Here is a 25,662-nt window from a genome sequence, read left to right on the forward strand (position 1 = left end):
AAGTTCCACAGGGAACGTTAACGCCATTCAAGAAGAAGAAGCTTATAATCGAAGATTATTGAAGAGCGCTTGCGGGAAAACGATATCACAGAACACTTCGATGGATTTAGAGTCATTCTGTTATTCACACACCATTCGTCGAAAATATCCAACTGTTTTTGAAGAAACTCGGCGTTTACAGTGGAATTCACAGGAAGGAATAATTTAACACAATAACCTCGAAAAGCTTGGAGATAGCATCTAGGCATGCGATTCTTCTATAATTCTTAACATCCTTCTTGCATCCTTTTTTGAAAACAGGAAAGATGAATGATTTTTTCCATGCATTCGGAAAGGTACCACTAAGGATGGAGCGGCTGAACAAGATGCTCAGCGGTAACGAGAGGCTGTTAGAGCACATCTTCAAAATTACAGATGGGATATTGTCGGGTCCAGCATTAGTAGATTTCTTCAGATTACCGCAAGCCTTTTCTACAGATTTTGAGTTTATTACAGGGTAGGCTGCGATAGATGGCAGGCAGGGTATACTGGTCACAGTTGCAGAGACCTGATCATTGCTGAGACTTTCGCTAACGAAAACGCCACTGAATTGATTCCGAAATAGTTCACAAATATCTTCTGTAGTGTTCGCTTCAATGTTGTCACGCGTCATGACTGTAGGTAGACCAGATTCTTTTCTTAGACTATCAACGTGTTTCCAGAATCCTCTTGGGTTGGTACGCAGATTTGTTTGGATGCGGCTGAGATACGCGGCGTATAAAGCATTATTCAGTCGTTTGTAATTCCTGTTTGCAGAAGAATAACGGTCCCTCCATAGAAATTTCCTTAAGTAAAATATTTTCATGGATTTCAATCGTTTTAAGTTCCTGTTTGTCCATGGAGGGCTAACTATTTTACTGGCTTTCTTCTTAGGAACAAACTGTTCGATTGCGTAAAGCAGCACATTGGACAAGGAAGACGTTGATATGTCGATATCACAGTCCTTCAAAATTTCATTCCAATCGATGCTACGGAAAAAACCATTCATTGATGAGAAATCAGCTCTCCGATAGTCATAAAAGGTTGACTCTGCGATGCAAACAAAAACAACAGGAGACGGAGCAGATAAAGAAACCAGAAGCGGAGGGTGATGACGACAAAACTTCACCAGAGGAGCAGGTGCTTGGGTTACAACTGTGCTGTGAACGATTTCCGAGCATACGAAGCATAGGTCGAGCGTGCGGTGGTTATCGTTAAGGATTTCATTCATCTGACACAATCCAGCGGTACTAATCCCATCTAATAGACGCTCATTCAAGCGGTTCATAGTAGACTTTGAATAAACAGGATACAGATATTTCGAAGCACATTGGGTCCAGCCGATACCTGGTAAATTGAAATCTCCAAGCAAGAGTATAAAGTCGTTCAACTTCATTTGATGCGTAATCCAGTTAAGCGATGAAATATGTTGATCTATCACTGTAGAATCGTTGGTACGATCAGGAGGGATGTACACAACTCCGATAAAAATTGTACGATTGTTCAGCAAGACGGTAGCCCAAACTTGTTCCACACTGCGTCCATCGGGAGGGAACAGTTCACGCGATTCAATATTTGAATTAATTGCCAGCAGAACCCCACCACCAGTCACTTTGCTACTGTTCACAACAGATCGGTCAAGACGGTATACCTTGTACGATGAGTCGAAAATTTGTTGCGACAATGTGTTGTTGTTAAGCCACGTTTCAGTGAAGGCAAAGACGTCATATGAGTCATCAGAGCAGGCGAGATAATAATTGGCAATGGAAGTGTTCATACCACCAACATTCTGATAATATATCAGCAGTTGATTTTTTACACGAGATGGATTCACACGTGCTTCAACATGTTTTGTTGCGGTGGAGGAGAGGGGGCTCTTCGAGGGAGAGCGCGTTGAGGCTCTGAATTGTAAAATCGAACAGGAGTATTGTTCTGATCCTGCTGACACTGTCCATTGATACGAGGTTGTATTGGGAGAGTCATTGGATCGTAACGGGCTCGCGTTGGGGGGTGTTCTAAAAAAGGAGCAATAGAGACACCAGTTGGCCAAAAGTTTCTGGAACAGACCAAACTTTCCAATGATTCAGGTACGTTCAATTTGAACGATAGAAAAGTTATGGGTCTATTGGTATCCCTATTCTGACGCAGTAGTTTGTGACATTTAATCAATGTTGGGTCACATTTACATTTTCTAGAAACATATGATGCTATGTTCTCACACGATTCGTGAGGAAGAAAGCGGGTCACATAATACCAGTTGCGTTTCACTTGTGGAGCGACGGAAAGTGTAGGAAGAGTAGTCACTGGAGTACCGGATGTAGTCACTGCTTCAAGTAGAGGTACAGTAGGACGATTCTTTTTTGCGGTTTGATGTTTTCCTTGCTTCTGTGTTGATAACACTGGTGCAGTGGAGCTCGTCGAAGCCGCTTGTTGATGATGGGCCATAGGATACAGCGGGTGCCTCGTGTTGGTTGGTTGAGCGGGTGCCTCATGTTGATTTGACATGTTCTCGACATGTTTCTAAATAGAAAACAGTTAGCAAAGCATGTAAATCGCGATAATTTCTACATGAAAATGTTACGAATTAAACATTAATAGTAATTTTTCAAAGAAAAACATGAAAAAGTTGTTGTTCAAAAAACTTTTGTTCATCATTTTCATCAAGAGTATTTGTAAATGCATTTCACAAGTTTGAACTTATTTCGTCAAACACAGCGAGCTCGATTCAGTACAGAACCGAAATTTGCTAACAACCTTGCGAAGAACGAATAGATTCGATTTCACTCCAATCAGCTTGGTAACCAATTAAATCCAATTAATTCGTACTAGTTTTGGGGGCATCTGTAAGCAAAGTTCATTTTGGGTTCGACAGACCGTCACCGTCATCGGCAGAGGCGGTATTTGGCGTGTCTATTTCCGGGATCCTTCTCATCTTCTCACTCGAACACAACATTGTCTTGGAAGCGGTGTTGCCCGACGCAAAGCTAAAGTACGGCAGAGGGCGCTTCCAATTTCCCACCGACACGATTAAGTGGATTGCTCTTTTGACATTACCACCACCGTTCCCGAACCCCAAACCTAATTACGTTTAACGGAGTCTACTCGAGTGGTTTTATTTCGGCTCCATGGCGGTGGGATTGTTGCCCCCGCAAGGTTGCCTGCTACTAGCTACGTGAGTGAAGTCGGCTATGACATGGAACAATCATCCCGGGTGCCACCTTGTTATTTTTCCACGCCACCACCACAGATGATGACTGCTCAAAAAAGCGGAGGAACCATCGATCAGCGAGTCAGGCGCGAAGGGTGTGATAGTCAGTCATTGCATCTATTTGTACTAGACACAATCCATCAAGTGTGGGAGTTTGTTCGGAGCAGGCAAAATAGATGAGGTTATGGAAAAGTGCAAAAAATAAAAACATGTTGGCTGCCCTCAAATTACAATGCGGAAACTCGGCAGCAAAACGTGCTGAGAGCGAAACAAGCTTATAATCGTGATGCCATGATATTATTTTGCCCGGAAGAGTGAAATCATAGTTTTTTTTTCTTCGTTGTTGGGCTTCGCAATTATTTTTTTTTCTGGGGAAATTGTTCGCTGTGGTGCACAGAATCAACCGCATCTCTATAAATATGGCACCTTCAAAATAATAGAGATGAGAAGCCTGGCGTGGCATTGTGGATGATTTATTGTTTATTTGCTCTTTTCCCAGCTATGAAACTTCGGCTCCAATGATACATTGTCGTACAACTAATTAGCGCAGCTGTCTGTAACACATCCGGATAGTAAACCTGGCTTGTCAATAAAATTCGGTCGAAAAGTTACCGTAAACAAGAGTGCCTGGTCAACTGTATATTGTTTTTTATTTCGCCCATTTATTCGGTCCATTATTGGAAGCATTTTTCTACATCCCGAACATTCATAAAAGTGGAATTGCGCAAAAGCACACTCATCCACCAGTTGAGAGTGGGGCGCTATTCCCAGCACCCACTCCAGCAAATATTTCTGAATAACCACCCGAAAATATAAATATCGACCGGCTGCACTGAGAGAACCATAAATTTTTGCCAGCTACAGCCCACGATACAAACACGGAAATTCACTTCCTGGTTACGTGTGTCATCTGTGTCATCCATAAAGTGGGAAAAATATTAAAGCTTGCGGTGATGCTCCGAATGGGGCCAGGTTCTTTTGTCCCTTCTGTCGGTTGCTATTGGTCGTTAAAATGACGATGATTTACGCGCCTAATTGCTAACTGGGCATCCAAAACTCGGTCCCAATTACAGTCATCTGTTTTCTTTCTTCATCTGGACGCGGATGGTACCATTGTTCGTTTCATTTAATTTTGCGTTAAATTTTTAACTTTTTTTTCTTTTTTTTCTATGCGCCAGCCTTTTTGCGAACCACATCACACATACATCCGAAAAAAGTTTCAAATGACATTCGTTCCTCCATTTCCAGTGCTACCGTACAAAAAAAAAATATTGCAGCCCATGTTCATTGCTAACAAATTTAGGTTAATCTATTTGGTATGGTTCCGTCTCACACCCATTTTCTTTTTTGGTTATTATTTCTTGCAGGGCAGCACGACAGCAGCGCCTCGTAGCGCCTACCCTGGAGCACCACCACACGCGTCGGCCACACTAAAGGGTGCCCAGCGACCCGCTATGACTAGTCCAGCCGGTGGAATCCCCGGTGGTCCATACAGAGGAACTGGCTACGGCTACGCACCGACACAGCAGGCGTACCGGTATACGACTCCGCTGGCGGCGCAACCGGCGTATGCAACCTACACACCACACACCACTACCACGGTGAGTGAGCTTTCAGTAAATGTTAGATAATTTTGCCTCTGGTCTCCATATCCATTGTTATGATGTTCTAATTTGGTAAGAAAAAAAATCCGCAGCCATGGAGTGAATCAAATTATATTTCAGAATATGTTTGCTGAGAGATTGCTGTTTTTACAATATGGCGCCAAGTAGCGACATACAAGGGTGGTGGAAAATTTTCCGCCTGACAAAAACAAATTTAACTGGTTTATTCGCTTTATTCATCTCCATCAAAGGTACGGCGTTTTGTCGGTTCGCTAATGCAGTGATACCAATGTTATAATCCGATACGTCAAGTTACTTAAAATTCTCATCTACAGCATTGATGACTAGTTTCTACTCCCAAACAATTTTTAAGGTTACGATCAGATGATGGGGCCAAATTTGGTGGTTGATGAAACAACTTGAACATGCCGGACTTTGAATTTGATGGGACACTTGAATCGTGCAGGACAATGATATGATGCAGGTATACTGAACCTGTGGCCCGGCGGAATATTCAAGTTGGCCCATTTGGTATTACTTCATTTTAAACTATACGAAAACCTAAGAAATCATTATCTATTTTCTGACGTAGGACGTCTTTCAGTAATGGGGCCAAATTAAAAAAACAGGAAAACTTTTTCATGAAACAGAAAAAGCAAATTCCGCGTTCTTTCCACGGACAACGTGCATAAGCAAAATATTACAATTTAAGCTCCGCCCGTTTTCAGTTCATTGAGTATAAACATATCACACACATTGGTGCACTTTTGTTCGGTGGAGGTACCGCGTCAATTTTCATGCAAGAATGCTTCTGTACCTTGCACCGCATCATTTCTGCATCAAACTGGGGTGTTAGTTTGGATTTTCGAAAACGAGAGCGCTACGTTTGGGGTACAAGGTTTTAAGCGTTAATATCTCTTTACCGGCTGAACTAAGTGGTATGACAATCACTTTCGAAAGATAAAAGGTATATGGGTGATGTTTGTTAATTGACTTAATTTTTTTTCCATGGTGCAAAATCTGCTTTGAATGCAAACTATTAAAATCATAAAAATCTATAAATATGCATCGAAATCCAAATTAGTCAGCGGTTGATGTATGTCGTATGGCCGTGAAAGCACTACTAGTATTGTGCTCGCCTTGGCCAACCCCAGTTTCTATTTCTCATTCTCAGAATAAATATTAAATAGGACGTACCGCGTCGGTTTTCATACCGTTATGTGTAGGTTGGTTGTGTATGATTATACAGGGTGCGTCACATCAAATTGCATCACGGAAAAAACGCTGTAGAAATTCGCCCAGTAGACCGATCCTTTTGAAAATTTTAGACAGTAAAATAAAAACTATTAAACGACTTTTGGCATTTTCCATTTTTCATACTTCGAGCCCAAGCCCGTATGCTCGTACCTTCCTCTTTCCCCCGTCCATAAGGTTCTGTACAACGTCAGGTTGTAGTTTTTTTTTGAACAGAAATCCATTTTCTATTGAAGTCCGCCTCCGATTTGACAACGTTTGGGTTCTTCCGGAGGGCCTGCTTCATAATCGCCCAATATTTCTCTATTGGGCGAAGCTCCGGCGCGTTGGGCGGGTTCATTTCCTTTGGCACGAAGGTGACCCCGTTGGCTTCGTACCACTCCAACACGTCCTTTGAATAGTGGCACGATGCGAGATCCGGCCAGAAGATGGTGGGGCCCTCGTGCTGCTTCAATAGTGGTAGTAAGCGCTTCTGTAGGCACTCCTTAAGGTAAACCTGCCCGTTTACCGTGCCGGTCATCACGAAGGGGGCGCTCCGCTTTCCGCAAGAGCAGATCGCTTGCCACACCATGTACTTTTAGGCAAACTTGGATAGTTTCTGTATGCGAATCTCCTCCGGAACGCTGAATTTGTCCTCTGCGGAGAAGAACAACAGGCCCGGCAGCTGACGAAAGTCCGCTTTGACGTAGGTTTCGTCGTCCATTACCAGGCAATGCCGCTTCGTCAGCATTTCGGTGTACAGCTTCCGGGCTCGCGTCTTCCCCACCATGTTTTGCCTTTCGTCGCGGTTAGGAGCCTTCTGAACCTTGTATGTACGCAGGCCCTCCTGCTGCTTGGTCCGCTGGACGAATGAACTTGACAAATTCAGCTTATTGGCGACATCCCGGACCGAACTTCTCGGATCACGTCTAAACTGCTTAACTACGCGCTTGTGATCTTTTTCACTGACGGAGCATCCATTTTTGCCGTTCTTCACCTTCCAGTCGATGGTTAGGTTCTCGAAGTATCGTTTTAGTACTCTGCTGACCGTGGATTGGACGATTCCCAGCATCTTACCGATGTCCCGATGTGACAACTCCGGATTCTCGAAATGAGTGCACAAGATTAATTCACGACGCTCTTTTTCGTTCGACGACATTTTTCCAAATTTACGAAAAATTGACAGTGAAGCATGGCCAACGTGATCTATACACTCTTATCTGATTTTAAAGCGAAAGCTGAAGATATAATTCCTAAAAATTAAATTTCTACAGCGTTTTTTCCATGATGCAATTTGATGTGACACACCCTTTAACACATCTTCGAATTGTTCATCCAATGCGTTATCGAATAGATAACGGTGGTGGGGATCAAATATTTAAGCGCCTCGGGCCATCTAACACTAGAAAAATATTCGCGATGCATACTGAGTGCGCTACGTGCATTTACATGAAGAACACAATCCTCGTGTATTGTTTGCGCGAGAACAAAAAGGAATCATGAATCACCCATCTTTAGCTGCTTCTACAAAACCACGCAAACCCACCAGGCCTCCTTATGGGCTTTCGGATAATGAGTTATTTAAAAAATGTCGATGCATTCTGAAATAATATCCGAAGTAGTCGGAAGCGAATTGATTCTTATATTTTTTTTTTGCTGGAAGAGGGGCGTGTTAGTGTTTATTGGTGTTTTGACGATGATGTTTTGAATTATAAAGGTTTTTTCAGACTTTCTCAGTTCATTCGCCTCTAGCCTTAAAAAACGGCGTATTTGGAGAACTAAACTGAACACTCGGCATTGAGAAAGACTGTTTGGGAAGTCTCACTTCCACTGCCATTTAGTCGCCGATAAATCGTTAATTGGTAACTTTTTCGGATCGATCAATTAACACTTTGACGTTCGCACGTTTCGTTAAAAAATATTCGCTTGGCACCGGCTGCGCTAATTCGGATTACTTGGCTTGTCGCCGCCCGTTCTTGACATTATCGGTAAATCACAAATTGTTAAGTTTTACTAATCTCATCGTGAGTTTTCATAAGTTCCCACCCCTGATCCCCTTCTTTCATGAAGTTTCGATGATATACAAAACTACTTGGATATTCAATAAGTTCAGTATTCAATCAACAGTAAATGTTAATTATGAGTGTAAATTTGAAAATTTTCGCGAAATTTTGACGTTTTATTGTTGCGTGAAACGTCTCCGTCTCCACTCAAAACATTCATTCATCGGTCCTTGTCAGTGTTACCTAATGTTTGTACTGAAGAGTTTCGTTCGTGAATTTATATTCACGTGAATTTTCATTCATTTAAATTCCGTGAGAGCCTATGGAATTACGATGCGCACTTACATTAAAATTGGTTTCTTTGAAAAAAGATATAACAAAACATTATACACCGAGGTTTTTTTTACGCGGGGGATACGTACCTCGTAAAAAAACCGCGTTAATTGGAAAATCCGCGTAAAAAACCGCGTTAATTAAGGTAAGGTAAGGATAAGGTGCAGCACTAATTTCTTTCATAATCGCTAAGCTCCGTTACAAGCACAAATTACCGTAATATGCTCTGAGGAAACATAAGAGAAAAATGTGAGCTGAGGGGGAGATGTGATATTGCACTGGTCTTTTTTTACGGTACCGCGTAAAAAAAACCGCGTTAATTGGAAAATCCACGATAATTGGAAAATCCGCGTTAATTGGAAAATCCGCGTAAAAAACCTCGTAAAGAAAACCACGCAAAAAAACGCGTAAAAAAACCTGAGTGTATACATACAGCCATTCCATGCCAAACCGATATAGATGTTCTCAGATTTTCGTGAAAAGTGGTAATTTTGTTCTTTACCGCAAAACATTAGACACATTTCATTAGTGTGACCATTACTATTTTAGGGTGGTTCGAAAAATCAACCTTTTTCTAAAACTGACGTTTTTCAAAAATTCATAACATTTGAAGTATTGGACCGATTCCGATGATCAACATATCAAATTAAAGGCAATGAGCTAGTTTTTTTTAAAGAATATTACACTTGCAAAAAAAAGAGTTTTGTTTTCATAATTATTGATTGTATGTTTTTTATGGTTTACATGTTCTCTGGACCAATGGCGCTATGTTTTTTTTATGTTTTCTTCTTGAAAGCTGAGGTTTTTTACATAACATATCCAAAAGTCAGAGAGGCGTCATTTTTTGTTCATGAATTATGATTTTTCAATATTAACCAATGATCCGAAAGATCAATTTATACCCCAACCGATTACGATTGAAGTAAATTTTCTTTTATGTTTTCACAGAAGATAGATTTTTGATTTTTTGTTATATAAATCATTTTGAAGCTTCAACTTTCAAACCTTGAAATATTTTACGTACACCTTTTTATCTTGTTGTGTGTAGGCGTAGTGAACAACAATATCGATAATAAATAAAAAAAATCAATTTCTTCTTGTTTTTTCAAAGATATAACACATTTTCTTGCTAACCAACTCAATACCAAATTTATTAACCTTATTTATCAGCTTTCAATTGATTCCTGGAACGTTCCTGTAGGATCCGAAGTCACGAATCATTCATTCGCATAGCACTTCATATTTCTGATACAATTTGCGTTGAACTGCTCCTCTAATTCACTACACCTACAAACAACAAGATAAAAATGTGTACGCAAAATATTCCAAGACCTGAAAGTTCAAAATGATGTACGGTACAACCTGTTTTTGTGCGGTTTTTTTGTGCGATTTTTTTTGTGCGATTTTTATTTGTGCGGTTTTTCGTTCTTGTGCGGTATATGAAAAGAAGCATATTTGACGAAGTTATCGTCCATTTAGTTTTTTTCGATGGTTTATATGCATTTCAGTGCGAAAAAAGCATATTTGCGTCTCAATTGTCCACTTCTGAAATCATTCCCCTCCTCCCATCAAATGCTCTAAGTTTTTCTAAGTTTGCATGATATGATTTCAAACGGCAACACGTTTCGACATGCAAATAATAGCACAAAACAGCCACGCGCCACCGAAAAGGCAAACTGTCTCATCACAAAGCAGGGAAACAAAAGTAAATTGAACGGTGAACTGCGTGAATTTGAGTTATTTTCTTGGGGGAAACTTGTTTTATGCGGTCCCTATCTACCGCACAAAAAAAGTTTTTTTTCAAAATGTGTACTGAACACGATTTTTTAAAGCTACTGGTGAAGTTTTGCACGATTTTTTATGCGGTCCCTATCCCCCGCACAAAAAAAAAAGGTTTGCCTGTATATATCATGATATATCAAATGATCCTTTAATATGATGTATATTAGGGTGCCAATGAAAATGGTCATCTCTAATTTCAAAAAAAACCCCATAAAAAATGTTCACTACCTCGAAAAAACACCTTATGCCAAATATCAACTCAATCGGACATAATGGAGAGTGGCGCAATGCGGTCAAAGTTTGAGTTTTTTGAAAATCGGAAAATGAGTAAAAAAACGGGGTTTTTGAAAAAAAATTGATGAAAAATGTCTAAAAATTGAATGAAGCGTCGAGATATAGTGTCATCTCGAAATTTTTTTTTGTCAAAAATCGACACTCGAAAAAAAATTTTGTCAAAAAACAATATTTTTCGGCACTTGGTCGTTTTTCCGTCTGAAAAGTCGATATTTGACAAAAAAAAAATTGAGATAGCTGTAAATCTCGACATGCAATTTTAAGACATTTGGCATCAATTTTTTTTAAAACCCGATTTCCTGTGATTTTTCGGTTTTCAAAAAACTAATTTTTTTACGTCTGTAACATTAATAAATGAAGTTCGAATGAGCTAATATTTTGCATAGGGTATATTATCGTGCAAATCAACATTTCGTAACAAGTTCCGAATGAAAAATCGAGATAACTATGTTTATTGGAACTTAAAACCATACGTTTCGTCTCGTATTCCGAAAAAAAAAACCAGTCCCAGAGTGTCGATTTTTGACAAAAAACTTCGAAAACCCCGATCACCTTAACTCCCTTCTTGGGTGATTTTTCGATTTTCAAAAAACTCAAACTTTGACCGCTTTGCGCCACTCTCCCTTAAGTCCGATTGAGCTGAAATTTTGCAAAACGATCGTCAAAATAATTAATCTTTAATCGTAGAGCTATTTATTCTATCAGTTTAGTAGACCTGAAGTCAGTTTTGAATTATCAAAATTTTAATAATTTTTCGTTGTATTTTTTAGTATTTCTATTCAATTTCATCATTATGATATAAAATCATCACAATTTCAGTATATGTTTTTTCACCACTTGCAGAAAATATGTTGCTCTATCACATAGAATACATATTTGATGCCAAAAAATTACATTTTATTCAAGAAGGTTGATTGTTTCACCAGAAAATCCACACAGAAATACAACGCGAAGCTGTATGTCGTTAAAAACGAATTGTGTCACAAGGTTACCACATTTGCGCAATCCGATTGGATTTGACACGATCGAATTGAAGAGTGCAATATTGTATTAATTTCAAATCCGATCGGATTCCGGAATAGGAGTGAATATGAGGCGTTGCCTCGAGAAAAGGATGAGTGCCCTTTCTTTAATCATATTCTCAGTGATCAAGTTCACTTTAGACAGATCAATAAATATCGGTGCTTGTTTACTATTATGTCTTCTGAACATATAATTTATTTACCTGTTTTCTTTGTTTTTCAACGAAAAAACATTTGTATTTTGTTTTTTTATACGTTTAAAACAAACTTGGAATGGAATATATGGCGCTTTTCAGTTTATTATTTCATTTTTTCATTAAAAATTGAAGAATGTACACGTAAACAACAGGAGGTCATCAAATACATCAAATACCAAGCTAAAAAAATATTCTAGAGAATGTCAACTATTTCAGTTCATTTGCCTACATCCTTGAGAAAGGCCAATTAGAAAAACTAGAACTCTCTACATTCGGAAAGCCTTCAGGATCGCTGCCGTTCGGTTGCTTGTCGAGGTGACTGATGTATGGTGAAATAATTAATCGTCAGTTATTTGTAGAGGCTACAAACTTTTGCAATTCATCCGTCTCTAGTATTTGAAAAGATCCTCATAGATAACTTATGGATACTAACTCTAACTACCTGTCTCGGGAAAGGCCATATGAGAGCCTCGCCGCCGCTACCGTGCAGTCGCTATTTGGATTACTAGTGGACCGTGAGCTATCAGTGACGAATCCGTCATGGTGCCCGGTTTTGTTTTAGGGAATCACTCTGCGGCCTGCTAAAATGAATGGGATATTAGTAGTTCTCATTTCAACGCTATTTTAACGAATCACCTATTAGATTTTTTTTCATGTTGCAATAGATTGTTAGGGAGTATCTAAATCGATTGATACGAAAATTCCGTAAATCAATCAGGAAATGACTGGGAAATAAGACCTCAAACTTTGACGTTATCGTGGCGCGACCGATATGTTTAGTTTTTCAATTTGCATCCCTAATAACCTGCTTAAAGACGTAATCCTACGTCAAAATGTCTAATCATTTGAACGAAAAAAATATGGGGGATTGTATACAGGCCACGACCACATTGTTGACGTAGTACCACAAACCGTATACAAATCACCTGTTCATCACTTCGAATGTTATTTTAAAACACATCTGAATTATAAAATAAACTTGTTTGAAAAATGTTCTAGTTGTTCTGAAAAGGTCTGATGAGTGCGTGCTTTGATCGAAGTATTTTAAAAATGCTGATCCATGATTCATTCTTGTCCTAGCGAGATGCTGGCTATATGTCGCTTTTTGTTTGGTTTTTTTCCGATGAGCATCGCAATAGTTCTGTGCCTTCAAGACTGATAGTTCTGCGTTCGCGACTGATTTGCACAGATGTAAAAAATCGTATTAATGTACATAACCCTGCTAACAACATCAGAAACATCAACCGAACAATTCAGTTCGCATACTTGATAAACAGATGTATTAACATGTGTATCGAGCGAGCGATGTTCTCATACTCCTCATATTTCCACAGCGAGAATACTTTGAAGTGAAATCACTACTGCCTGTACTGCATAAGTATAGCCTTATCGTGAGTACACGCAACTAGCTATGACCTTACTTCATCCGGAAGACGAATTAATCAATGCAACCATAACAAATGCAGAAAACGTTATTGCAGATACCTGCAGGTTGCGGGTACTTTTGTATCCGCAAGCATTTACACTGAAATAAGTAACTCTATTATCCGACCTAGATTCATTCCAGCGATGCAATGATCAGCTTAAAGTTACCAAAAGAGCATCTGTTGGTTAGGAAGAGAGATAATTCATTGTTACTTCATCCTTGTTCCTGTTATATCTCGCATTTCCACTGATGATTAGTTGAATGATTCGTTCAAAAAATCAGCTACTTTCCAACGCACGGATGATAATGGCCACATCGTAGTAGCAGTTGTCGAGACAATTCAGTTTAGATTGATCGGATTGATTCCCCAGTTGCGGAAACCGTTCATAATACTGTTGTTTTTTTCTGCTTTATTTATTTCCGAAACCAAACTCTTTGTCCATATTTAACCACAGTTGAAGCAGAAGTCTTACGGCGAACATGCTCCATCAAGAACAACGTGCAGGAATTGGTTTAGACGCTTCGAAAACAATGATTTTGGTGTTGATAATTCGAAAACATTTTCTGCCACACCAAAATGTTTTGTAAAAAGTGGCTAAAACCAACAAAAAACATCACAGGAGGTCGCTTCAATTGAGACATTTGAAGCATGGCAACGCTCGAACACAAACAGCAAAATCATTGAGACGCTACTTGGAACCCCACCAGCCTTGTTCCCAATATTTTGCCCCTATCACTTAACACTGACCGATAACACATAAAATGGCTATGCAGCGTTTTATTTTTTTTAAGATACCAAAAATGGGTCTATTCTTAGATAACTTCAAAGGCCGTGTCGAAAAATTAAAACATACAGACGATAACTTTAGTGCCCTGTTTTCTACAACTAAAGCATTGAAACTTCGAAAAACTAACAAAATAATCGATTAGAAAAAAAGAAGATTGTTAATTTTTAAAATGATTAATTCTTAAAACATTCAATATGCTGGCATTGTTAGATTCCGGAATTTAATAATGGGTTGGATACAGATGCACGAGCTAGTCAAATATTTCTTTTATCAGAATTCCTTGCTGTCTGAAAATTAATTGTGGGAGGAAGTGAGCGAACGACAGAGAGAAAACTTATATTTTTTCCAGATGCTTAATGTCACTTTTCGTCGGCCATGAAATGTACGTTTAAGCTGACATTTGGATAAGAGCTGTCAGTTTACTTTGCCCCAGACCATTCAGTACAGTGCGCTCACAAAAACTGCCTCCGAATGTTGGGCAAACATCAGTTAAAACCAACCGGAATACTCTCGTGTGTCGTGTCCATATCCTCCAAGCCGAATGTCCATTAATAATACCACCGGAGCCGGCCGGATTTATGCCTGCCAACATAATCATATTAGAATTTCCTGGAAACGAAGCGGCAGCTGAGTAAGACAGCCCCATATCCATACCACCCCCGCCGCTCGGTCGCATGGTGGCGCGCACTCAGAATCAATAATTGTCATTCCCCGTCGCCCGTCTTCTGCAGCACACCCTCTTCCTGTCGCGCGATTCCAAGCGTTCTCATTTTATGCTCGTTTTACGATCCGACTCGTCGTCGTTCCTCATCCTTTATCGATCAAATATTTTATCAAATTTACTTCTGAGTTTGATTTCTTTTCCAAGCGAGCGATCTTAGCCGCCGCTGCCGCCTCCACTCGCGGATAATTTATTCCAGTTTTCTCCCTGCTCCCAATCCGTCCGGCGTGGGGAAAAGAAGCAAGGAAGAGTCGGGACGATCCCTGATTTTGTTTCCTTGGAGATTGAATTCCCACTCTACTTCGAAAGCGCAAACATTGTGTACGCCGTCTTCGTTGCTGTCATTTGCTTTCGTTACCCACCAACCTGAGACTAGCAGCAGCCAGAATTGCCTCTGCTTAAAGAAAACTTCGGCAGAGTGGTGTGCCCCGGAAAAAAGGGGTTGGAATACAACCAATCATCGCGGTTGATTAAACTCTGTTGACACCGATTTTTTGTTGTTGTTGCTGGCTGCTACTGCTACTGCCAGCTTCGAGAATGGAACTTGGGGTTTGCGTTGTATTGGGAATTCCAAATTTGGCAAAGTTGATTTAAGTGGTGGTGAAGTATTCGAATCGGGTGTGAATTTGCAGGAATATTTCTCGAAGCATAGCATGCAAGAGATGGGGAAAGTTTTGCTTATTGATTCAATTGTGCGGAAGCAAGAGGTTTTGATTAAAATAGAACAAAATCAATTGGGTTTGTGTTTTCTAGGCGTTAAGTAGACCGAAACTGTTTCGATTTGTATTTTGAATCAGATTGTGCCGTGTTGTTGTTTCAATGAATTTGACATATTTGATGTGTTCAATCTAAATATTTTCTTCCCCGCCATGATTTTGTGTCTTTACACAAATTTTGTTAGAATGAGTAAGACCTCCATATAAGGTTTGTCACATTTAGAATTTGGCCGCACAAATTTCCTATTTCTCCATGAGGCAATACAGTACAAAATCGGTAAAAATATATTTCTGTAGGTAAATCACTTTTTCTAATATTTCTTCGCTTTTCCAATTTTTCTCGCCGTATAAACTTTCCTTGGGTGAAAATGAACACAACAAAACAGACAGCCTAAACCGAACGGCCCATTCTCGAGCGGGAACACACCTTGGTTTTTATTTATGAAAATTGAAATAAATCATGTCATAAATCAAGTCATTTTTAACACAACTGCTACCATATACAATTTTACACTTACACTTGTGCTAAATTTTTCACAATACACGGTCATTGATATGAAATTTCACGAAGCAACCAACATTAAGGTTCCAAATTTAAATTTTATTTCCTAGAATTAATCGTATCACTCACCTTACTTGCAATATAAAAATGCCCCGACTTGCATATATTTGCAATGTCGATTTCCCCCAGGCAGCTTGGTTTTGATATCTTTGTTAGGGACCCGCCGCATGTGTCGTCAATTTCGACTAATCAGAAGTGGGTATTTCCGTTAGGATAGGGGTTGAGATTTTTCAATTGTTCGATAGTTAGTTTCATGACATATATTATTTTCTGCAATATAAAAAATTGTTATGAAGTACCGAAATCGATTGTCGTAAAAATTTCATCAATCCATCATGAAATCACTGAGCAATAAGCGTTTGAAATTGGACCATTTTCACGATGTTCTCGACTTTCGATTTTCAATTTGTACCCCTATATGTTCCCGAAAGACGTAGTCCTACGTCAAAAAGATCTACCGCTCAAATCTCGTATATTCAGAAAAATGTAAACGCAAATTTTTGGACGTAAGATTACGTTCTTTTGTAAGAGTGATAAGTTAGAACAAAGTGCCAAGTGAAGGGTGCTAAGTTAGAGTCACGTTTTTATAAATAGTTTCCTCGTTAATGACTATTTTCGCTATGAACGAATTTTGATTAATATCAGCCGAATCGAAAATTCTCCAAGATTTGTTTGATATAACGTATTCCCCTTTTTCCCATATATCCTTCCCATATGTTCTGTGCATTTCTGTGCTTACCTATCCATGCTGTCAATAACGAGCACCCAATGTATCCGCGAGTTACAATATCCATATTCCACTGAAAATCAGGAGCGCGTAAATCGGTTGCTCAAAATGCAAACACAGCGTTCATTCTACAATAGGCTCCGCCCATTATTATTACAAGTTATTGCGAATAAAAAAAAAAGGTAGATATCGCAAACAATGGTGACATCCGGATTCGGTGGAGGCATCGCGTCGATTTTCATGTCGTATGGTAGAGAGTGCTTCTATATTTTTGCATTACACGCACACATAGTTGTTGTCTTATGCGTTGTCAGAGCTAGATTGAAACGATAACAACATATTTCTTTTCGTGTTGAGTGAAGACCAAAACAACTATTCATATAATCTATATGAAGTAAATGTAGTAAATGGATTTCTGCCATACAAATGAAATATAAATTTCCTTATAACTCGAGAATTAATCAAGCAAACGAAACCAAATGTGGCGTGCGGATGTTTTAGAGAGCAATAAATGTTTCTATGTTCGATAGACACTCCTCCCCCTCTCTAAGGGGGGGGGGGGGTCGGTGTGAGGCTGCCATACAAATGAAACACAAACTGCTGCATAACTCGAGAACTAATCAAGCAAAGGGAGCCAAATTTGGGATGTTAGGGTTTTTGGGTACGAGAAATGCTTTTATGATGATATGACAAGCCCCCCCCCCCCTTCTCTGGAATGGAGAGGGGGTCGCATAAAAATATTACACCTCAACCAAACATGACAATTAAAAATTTTCGGAAAATCTATCTCATTTTTTTGTTGTTGTGATGGCATCTGAATCAAATCAATTTCTTTTTCTCTCGATCACATTCCGAATAACTTGAAAACAGTAGAACTCCGATTATCCTCGAAATAGTCCGGCAAGATCACTTCGGATAACAAATAGCGCGGACAACGCAATGAAACACTAAAAACCATGTACAAATGCAAAAAAAATTTCAGCCTGAAAACTATGTATTATCAATACAGAAATTATTAAAATTTCCATCTGGAAGGTCGTGCATACCATTGGTCGAATAATGTGAAAGCCATGACCAAAACAAAGAGCAACAGTCTATCAATCACTGACATATTTAGAAAAGTTCTATATAATTAGCATTGAACTCGCATTGGCGGATAATCGTAAATATAACAGTAATTATCGACGTTTCGTGCGATTCTAAGACTTTTGACATCAATTTTTTTTCCATTTTTATAGAATTGACCATGCTTGAATTCTTGAATATCCTTTTCATTGATGGAGATAAAATGCTTTGCGTCACCCTTCCTTAACCCTCTACCGCCCGAGTTTTTTATTTATCTAGAAAACCTACTCCACTTCTATCTCGAATTTCCGACTTTCAACATAAAATACTTCTAGCAAAAAGCTGCCAGCATATAAACAATGTGTATGTGTGATAGATGAAAATATTCTAAAGACGTTCTAGTGAAAGTGAACATTGAAAATAATGTCTGAATAATTTGAAAAGAGAATCCGCGAAACCCGTCTAAAGGCGGTCTTGGGCTGTAGAGGGTTAAGACCGATTGAGGTGAAATTTTGTATGGGGTAACTTTTTGAAATTTTAGGGTCGATTTTTTCCCATACATTCATTGGCACCCTAATGGACACCTATGTATGATTGATAAATAACATTTTTGTTTTAAATTTTAATGATGTGCAATACAGTGAATCAATACCTTTGACACTTACTGTGTACACTTAGTTGGTCTTCTGTTAAAATTGTAAAAAAAGTAAGTAAAGTAAGTATTCTAAAAAAAGCAGCTTGATGTGAATTTTCGTCTGCAGAAAATAAGGTTCTTCTTATGAGTGTTTCACCATCACTTTTCTTTCAGTTTATCGAATCAGCGCCGAGTTTTCTCATTTATACTCCAGGAATATTGATGAAAAAAATACTAAATACTAAAAAAATACATTTGTAATAGCAACCGGACATCATGGACGAATCGGCAGAGCGGTTGTTAAAACGCAATACGAATTTGGCATTCCGAATGCCGGAAACTATTTTAGACATGAAGAAATGAGAAAAATTACAAACCCTTCTAGGTGATTTTAGTCAAAACTTTTTGTTCGATCAGTTTTAAGGCCTATTGAATTGAACTGAATTGAATTTTCAGTTAGTGTCCATCTTTCCCACCCCAGGTGTCCATCTTTCACGTCAAGTGTCCGTCTTTCCCGACTCATTCTTATTCCTTCAATGATGCCGGACACATTCATTTTACAAAATGTCTGCTTCAAAAACAAATTTTATTATAAAAAGATACTTAGACTATCAAATTGTGGTGAGATAGCTATACATTTTTCGTGAAATTTGCGAAAAAAACAACAGTTACTTAAGATATCCGTCTCCACCACCAATGGGGCAAATCTGATTGGGAACCACAAAAGCTCCTCCAAGGATAATATCAATAGAATGCTTCTTGGAACAATTGTGGAACATAGAAAATCCATCAGATAACTTTCTAAACTGTTCCGAATAAAAAAAAATTCTAGTCACTTCATTTACATCGCAAAAGTTTCTACCTCTGCACCAGATCCTAAACGTTGAACAACTTTAATTCGTGTCATCAAGCTGTATAACAACAACTATCGACCACGTGCCTCGCTCACAACGCGCGTGCATTTTTTTACGACCGGTCGTTTAGATATTTTTGAGAAATTTTCCTTCCCTCCCCATCACATTTGTGAGGCAGCATAAAAATCGCAGTTAGTGGCTGTAGCAACAAGAAAATATCCTTCAAATATCGATTACCGAAAGCCAGCCTAGCAGTGGGCTAGGATTTAACCCGCTGTTTCTCATTGGAACGCTTTTTTTACGCTCCCAAACGAGCCAGGATATTCTATTCGCAGGTGAACAACACATTTCTAACGGTGTGGCAAGAATTCCTATACATATTCAAATTCTCTGCGAGGAGCCGCGAGAACGAAAAGGGTGCAAATCTCGAAGGTCGTTTGTATGTAAATTATGCGCACCTAAATGGGTTGGCTTGTAGGCAGCGGACGATTCAAGTTTTTCTTTATCTCGGTTTCCACACACGACGATGCTTACATACCTTTTTATGTCCACCATTTTAGTACGACATATTTGGTGTGATTCGAGCGAGCCGCGAGCCGACGGCTGAAGGCAACTGTTGGGAAGCAAGGTGCGCTTCCGTGCCAATGAAAAGGATGTTCAAGAATTCAAGCATGGCCAATTTTATATAAATCGAAAAACAGGAGAGTGGTTTTCGGTTTTTGTGCTCTACTCCATTCGCAAAACAAATCCCCTCCCCCCGCTCAAAGCGGAATATATTTCGCAGCGTAGAATTTAATAGTGGAAGAAAGTGCCTGTAACTGTCTAGAATAACAAATATCGGGGGCTTGATGGAGATGAAATGCTAAGCGGTCAGATTGAGACCAACAGCAGAGGGTGTGGGAATGATTTATTAAAAGCTAGCTGTAAACAGTTTCGATCAATCAATCCTGGCAAACGGACATAGCCGAGTGTGTTTTGGTATTTGCGGCAACGAAGGTGCCAATCAATGTGAGGATGAGGTTCTTTCAGATCCTACTACATGGTTGTCAACAATAAAGGCTCAGTTGGCCCCCCGAGACATGTTGATGGCCAGTTGGGAAGTGATCCATTAAAGTGGGGAAAAAGCTTGCGGAAATGAAATATTGTGATGTACTTTGTTCGGTTATGAGAGAAAATGTTTAACAGAGAACGTAATGCAGTAATAAAGCTTTTTTGTCGTATAAAAGTTATAGATAGTTACAGCGATTGGCATAAAAAGCCCAACTTGCATATTATTTTTTTTCAATTTCTGGACTATTTCATCAAAAATACTATCATAATTTCATAGAATTGTATATAAACTATTACTCTTTCAATTAATTAACAAGTTTCGCCATTTTTGTTAGATTTTGTTTACTTTCTTACAAGACTTCTTTAAAGTGTGCAAATATGCAAAATAATACAAAAATGAACCCACTCCCAAAAAATAATATTAAAATCATTCAAAACCTTTGAGTAACCCCTCGTTTCCACATTTTATGACAGCTAGGGCTGTGCGATATTATTTACAACCTTTCAGTGATTCTGCAGGGGTATGACTAATGACTAAAACGTCAAATCCCTCATATTGCCAGTGTACCCAATATTGCTGCGGTTCACTGACATTTTGGTTCTGTCAATTACTGTTGTTTACAACTCGATCCGGTTATATAGTCGAATAGTGGCTAACTTTAAGCTTCATGTTAAATGTGAACACCTCCATCTGAAACCGAAATATGAAAAAGCAGCGCATTTTTCTTCATTTTTATTATCTCCGTGATTTCAACGATTTCAATCCTCGCAAATGATATGTTGGTAAACAAATGACGCCATATTGATTTTGATTTTGGGTAGCCTATATTCAAATGATGTCTAACCCCTGTGATTCCGTTGACGCGATATAAACGAAGTGTTGTTTACGTTGGCACATGAAAGTCGATTGTTTATCAGGATCATTTGCAGCAGATTTCACAACAGAAGATTGAAGAGATGTTCGCAATAAGCCGGGGAATGTTGATGCTTTTATTGTGTGCTTTGTTATTTCTCGAACTCGGGCTTTTATACTTTTTTTTCTATTTTTATTTTGCGTGCCATTGAAATAAAATGTTCAGTTTAAGTTCTATGAATTGAATCCAGCCACATATGATGGAAATGCAATGAAAAATGTTGTTTTTTATAATGAAGGCTCGTGAAGTTGCAATTTTTACTTAACAAAATTGTTTTTCATTCAAACAAAATTGAGAAAATTGTTATCTAATGCTGTTTTTAATACAATGTAAACAACACTTTGTTTATATCGCTTCAATATCGATTGCTAACAATGCCGCACATCTCTAACTGTCATGACACGAAGAAACGAGGGGTTTTGAGTGATTTTAAATTTATTTTTTGAGGGTGGGCTTTTATTTTTGTCAACGCATATTTGCATACATTGCAGAAGTCTTGTAAGGAAGTAAACAAAATCTAACAAAAATAGCTACACTCGTTGATTACTTGGAAGAGTAATAGTTAACAAACAATTCTATAAAATTACGGTAGTAGTTTTTGATAAGATAGTCCAAAAATTGACAGAAGTTTCTAAACATCCAAGGTGGACTTTTTATGTCTATCACTGTATGTAATGACGAATTTCATGCCAACTCGACTGGCTGTTGTAGCACCATCTCAGATAGCAATGAAACACATGGGTTTTTTATGCCATACTTGAAATATTCAAATAAGAATTAAAATTTCTTCATTTTCATTCTTCTACTTTTTGAAAAGGGCAAAACAAAAATTCTGGTCAAGGAATTAAATGTAGAAAATTGTTTGAATTTTCATGAAAAATTCCAATATGTTTATCAACAAATTTTTTTTTTAGAAATTAAAATTAATTTTTCTCAAAAAAGTATTTTTTTTTAAATATCAAAAAAATATGAATAACTCTTACAATTAACCAACAAGTCGTCCATACACCGGAAGAGAGGCACTTTTACAGGGAAAATTTTTTCTAACAACAACTTTTGCATGTTTTCTTTAAAAAAAAAAACTACTAATCTTTATTTTGCTACAGTGATAGCATAGCATTGTGTTTTTTGAAAAAATACTTGGGAATGTTCAATTTACAAGATAAATATTAGATGTGCAACGTAAGAAGTTGGTCAGATTAGTGATTTACGTAGAATTCAAAGGAATGGCGAAAGGTATTCTATTGACGGAAGAGGGGCGGAAAATAATAAAGATATTCAGTGAACAATAGTTTTCTAATCGTTCGATCATAACAAAAATTGGTCGATCTGAGAAAGTGGTACGGAATTTCTTTAAATAGTGCCCGAAATATGGGATATAACGACCAACAAATGGGAACACCAAAGTTACTTTGCGTCGTAAAGGTCGAATAAGACACGAAGCAACCAGGAAACGATGACCTGCTCATACATTAAGGCAGAATCGGTTGATCCAGTGACGAAGAGGCATATTGCGCGCATCTTGAATGAGTCACCAAACATCATGTGGAAGAAACCTCGAGGGAAGCCGAAACTGTCCGCTACCCATAAGCAGAACCATCTCATTTTCGCCCGGCAATACATGGAATGGAAACTAGAATGGAGAAATGTTGTAGTTTCCGGCGAAAAAAGTTCAATTTGGATGGTCCGGACTGCTACAATTGCTATTGGTACAATTTAAGTCAACGGCATGTCGTGAGATCGAAGCGAAAGTTTGACAGTGTGGGGAGCCGTTTCCTATCACAGCAAGCTTCTCACTTGTTTCACTTTCACCCGAATGAACTCCGAAAAGTATCCTCAATTACTGGAGGACGTTTTGATTGGCCATATTGAGAATAACCGAGGATGTCGTTTTTTCAGCCGGATTATGCATAGATCCACGTTTCCAAGCAATCGGAGGCATGATTTGCCGAGAAGGACATTCCGCTTCTTAAATGACCTGCTGGCAGTCGATTGCAATCCCATAGAGAACCTATGGAGAATCTTGGCCGAGATGGTCTATGCAAACGGAGGACAATTTGACAACATTTCCAGTCTCAAGGCAGTAATTCAGGAATGTTGGGCTATAATCAATATGGCAACACTTTAAAAGCTGTCTGATTCGATGCCAAATCGAGTTTTCAAAGCGATCCGAAATGGAGGTGGACATACTAAATATTAGCTCGAAAATTGGACTCGAAATTTGCCGCACAAATTTTCTTTATTGAAATTGTAGGATGCGGCTAAACTAATCCACCCTGATTCCACATATAAGTGAATTTATACTTTTTTTTAGAATGAATTCGATGAAAATAAAAAATAATCGGCTTTTATGAGCAACAAAAATGTACAAAGAATTGTCTTATATTTAAAAATATTGAGGAAAAATAGGGTGCGGCTAAGCGAATGTCTACCACTGTATATAGTGTTTTCGACAAGTTTTAGATCTCATTAAAATACGAACTTCGTTGAAGACGTCAACTTTCTATATTTTACAGTTTCTGGAATATAAGGCATGTTTTGAATGGAGACTCCTGAAAATAATCATGTTTTACTAGTAACATTTTTGTGTATAAATTCTCGCGTTTGACATGTTCTTGACATGTTTTGTAAATTGCAAAAAAGTTTGCAAAACATGTAAATCGCGATAATTTATACATAAAAATGTTACGAATTGAACATTTATAGTAATTTATCAATTAAAAACATGAAAAAGTTGTTGTTAGAAAAACTTTTTCCCTGTAAAAGTGCCAGTCTTCCGATGTATGGACGACATGTTGGAAATTGTAAGGGTCATTCATATATTTTTTTGAGAATTTAAAAAAAATACGTTTTTAGAAATACGAGTTTTAATTTTTAAAATAATGTTTCTATCAGCGATTTAAAAAAAAATTATTTTTTTATGAAAACTTAAACTATTTTCCACATTTGATCCTTTGAATTTTGTAGGTATTTTATTGTATTATAGTATATGTTTTGTATATGTATTATAGTTTTTTAATTATAATTTTTTGTAAAAAATCAGAACAAATTTTGACCCTTTTCAAAAAGTAGTCTAATTTTTTTATGATTTCAAATATGCAAAGTTGCTTGAATAACCCGTGTCTTCATACCCACAACGGTTCACTGCTATTTGAGATAGAGCTGCCAACTCCTAAGACGAGTTAGCATGAAACTCGTTCAACACTTTCGACACCCCGTCACCCAGATATGGGTGACACTTTCCTCGCTCAAATTGAGTAGGATTTTTAGAAGGAATTTGATAGAATAGGCACCTAAATGTAACTATAGGTTATGAAGAAAAATAGTAAAATCATAACCATAATATTATACTGTTTATACTATACTTTTTATAAATTTATAGTACGGATGGTTTGTACTGCAGTTTTTTTTACAAAACCCCTCAAATATGACTTTGGCATGTGTTATTGTCATCAATTCGTCTTCAATTGAAAACAAACATTGCAAGTTGGGCTCTGCAAGAAACTCGAAAACGTCGCGTTGGGCGACGAACGTGTTAATCCTAATTCAATGTTTGAACAAGTCTGTTTAACAGCAAAAAACGACATCCGGTTAACTTGGCGTAGAATTGCTCCATATTATTTTGTTTCAAGACCAACAAACAATGCGTTCTTGTCAACGTCAGTCTGTCTTTCCTATAATAATAATTGCGTGGAATATGTTTTAACTGTCGAGTACAGTTGGACGAATTGAAACGTCCAGTCTTCCGAATATGTAGTAGACCACGATGATTATCTTATCACTAGTATTTATCAATAAAAGTGCGTATACACGCAACCTGTATTCACCCGTAATTTCACGCATTAATTATGACGCATATTGGAAGCATCGGCAATATTTTCTTTTCGTGTTTGATGAACAACGCAATTTTTCTCGCCCAGCAACACTATCAGGAAAATGTAGGGTAAAGTAGGACTGGCTAATGTATGTTCTATGTTTCGCGCTAATCATCTGTAGCATTCGGTCTAGGAATAGCTATATTCATCTGTAGTTAGTATGATTCTTCCACAGCAGATTGTTATTAATCGAGAAATGGGGTATAAAATGAGATGATGCTCAGAATTTTTGAAACTGATCTGGAGCTTTCAACTGCACGTTAAATGAGCCCAATCAAACCCATTTATCTAATCTTAGCTAACTCTTTTTATTGAATTCCGTGTCAACTTGCATCGAAGAAAATTCCGTTAACAGAAGAGCAAAGCGTGACAAAACTGTCAGAACGACGACTATCCCAAGCACAGCTTCGCTCGTTCCACTTTATCGTACAGTTTCACTCAATCGTCGGATAGTTTTTGTGCTGGGTTCTCCCACCATGCTCGCCTTCTACGTCACGCGAAGCAATTTCCAAAACTTAATTACTTCGCCTGGTTGCGTTCCACCTTTCATCTCACCTTTACAAGCCGAACAGCGGTATCTCAACAACTTCACCATTTGGGCACTCAGCAGCAGCGCGTGTGTGTGTATGCAGTGCT

At 38.3% G+C, this 25,662-nt stretch overlaps 1 protein-coding gene across 12 annotated transcripts in view; it reads left to right on the plus strand.

The window, feature by feature from the left end:
- LOC129769500 (protein alan shepard) overlaps nucleotides 1-25,662 on the plus strand; it is a 264,807-nt gene that overhangs the window by 94,638 nt on the left and 144,507 nt on the right. For all 12 annotated transcript variants that reach the window (XM_055771816.1, XM_055771807.1, XM_055771808.1 and 9 more), the window contains exon 3: nucleotides 4,594-4,827. In XM_055771816.1, coding sequence (XP_055627791.1) covers nucleotides 4,681-4,827 — 147 coding nt within the window. In that variant the 5' untranslated portion in view covers nucleotides 4,594-4,680. The remainder of the gene's footprint in view (nucleotides 1-4,593; nucleotides 4,828-25,662) is intronic.

This window comes from Toxorhynchites rutilus, chromosome 2 (assembly GCF_029784135.1).
Source record: "Toxorhynchites rutilus septentrionalis strain SRP chromosome 2, ASM2978413v1, whole genome shotgun sequence".
Lineage (NCBI taxonomy): Eukaryota > Metazoa > Arthropoda > Insecta > Diptera > Culicidae > Toxorhynchites > Toxorhynchites rutilus.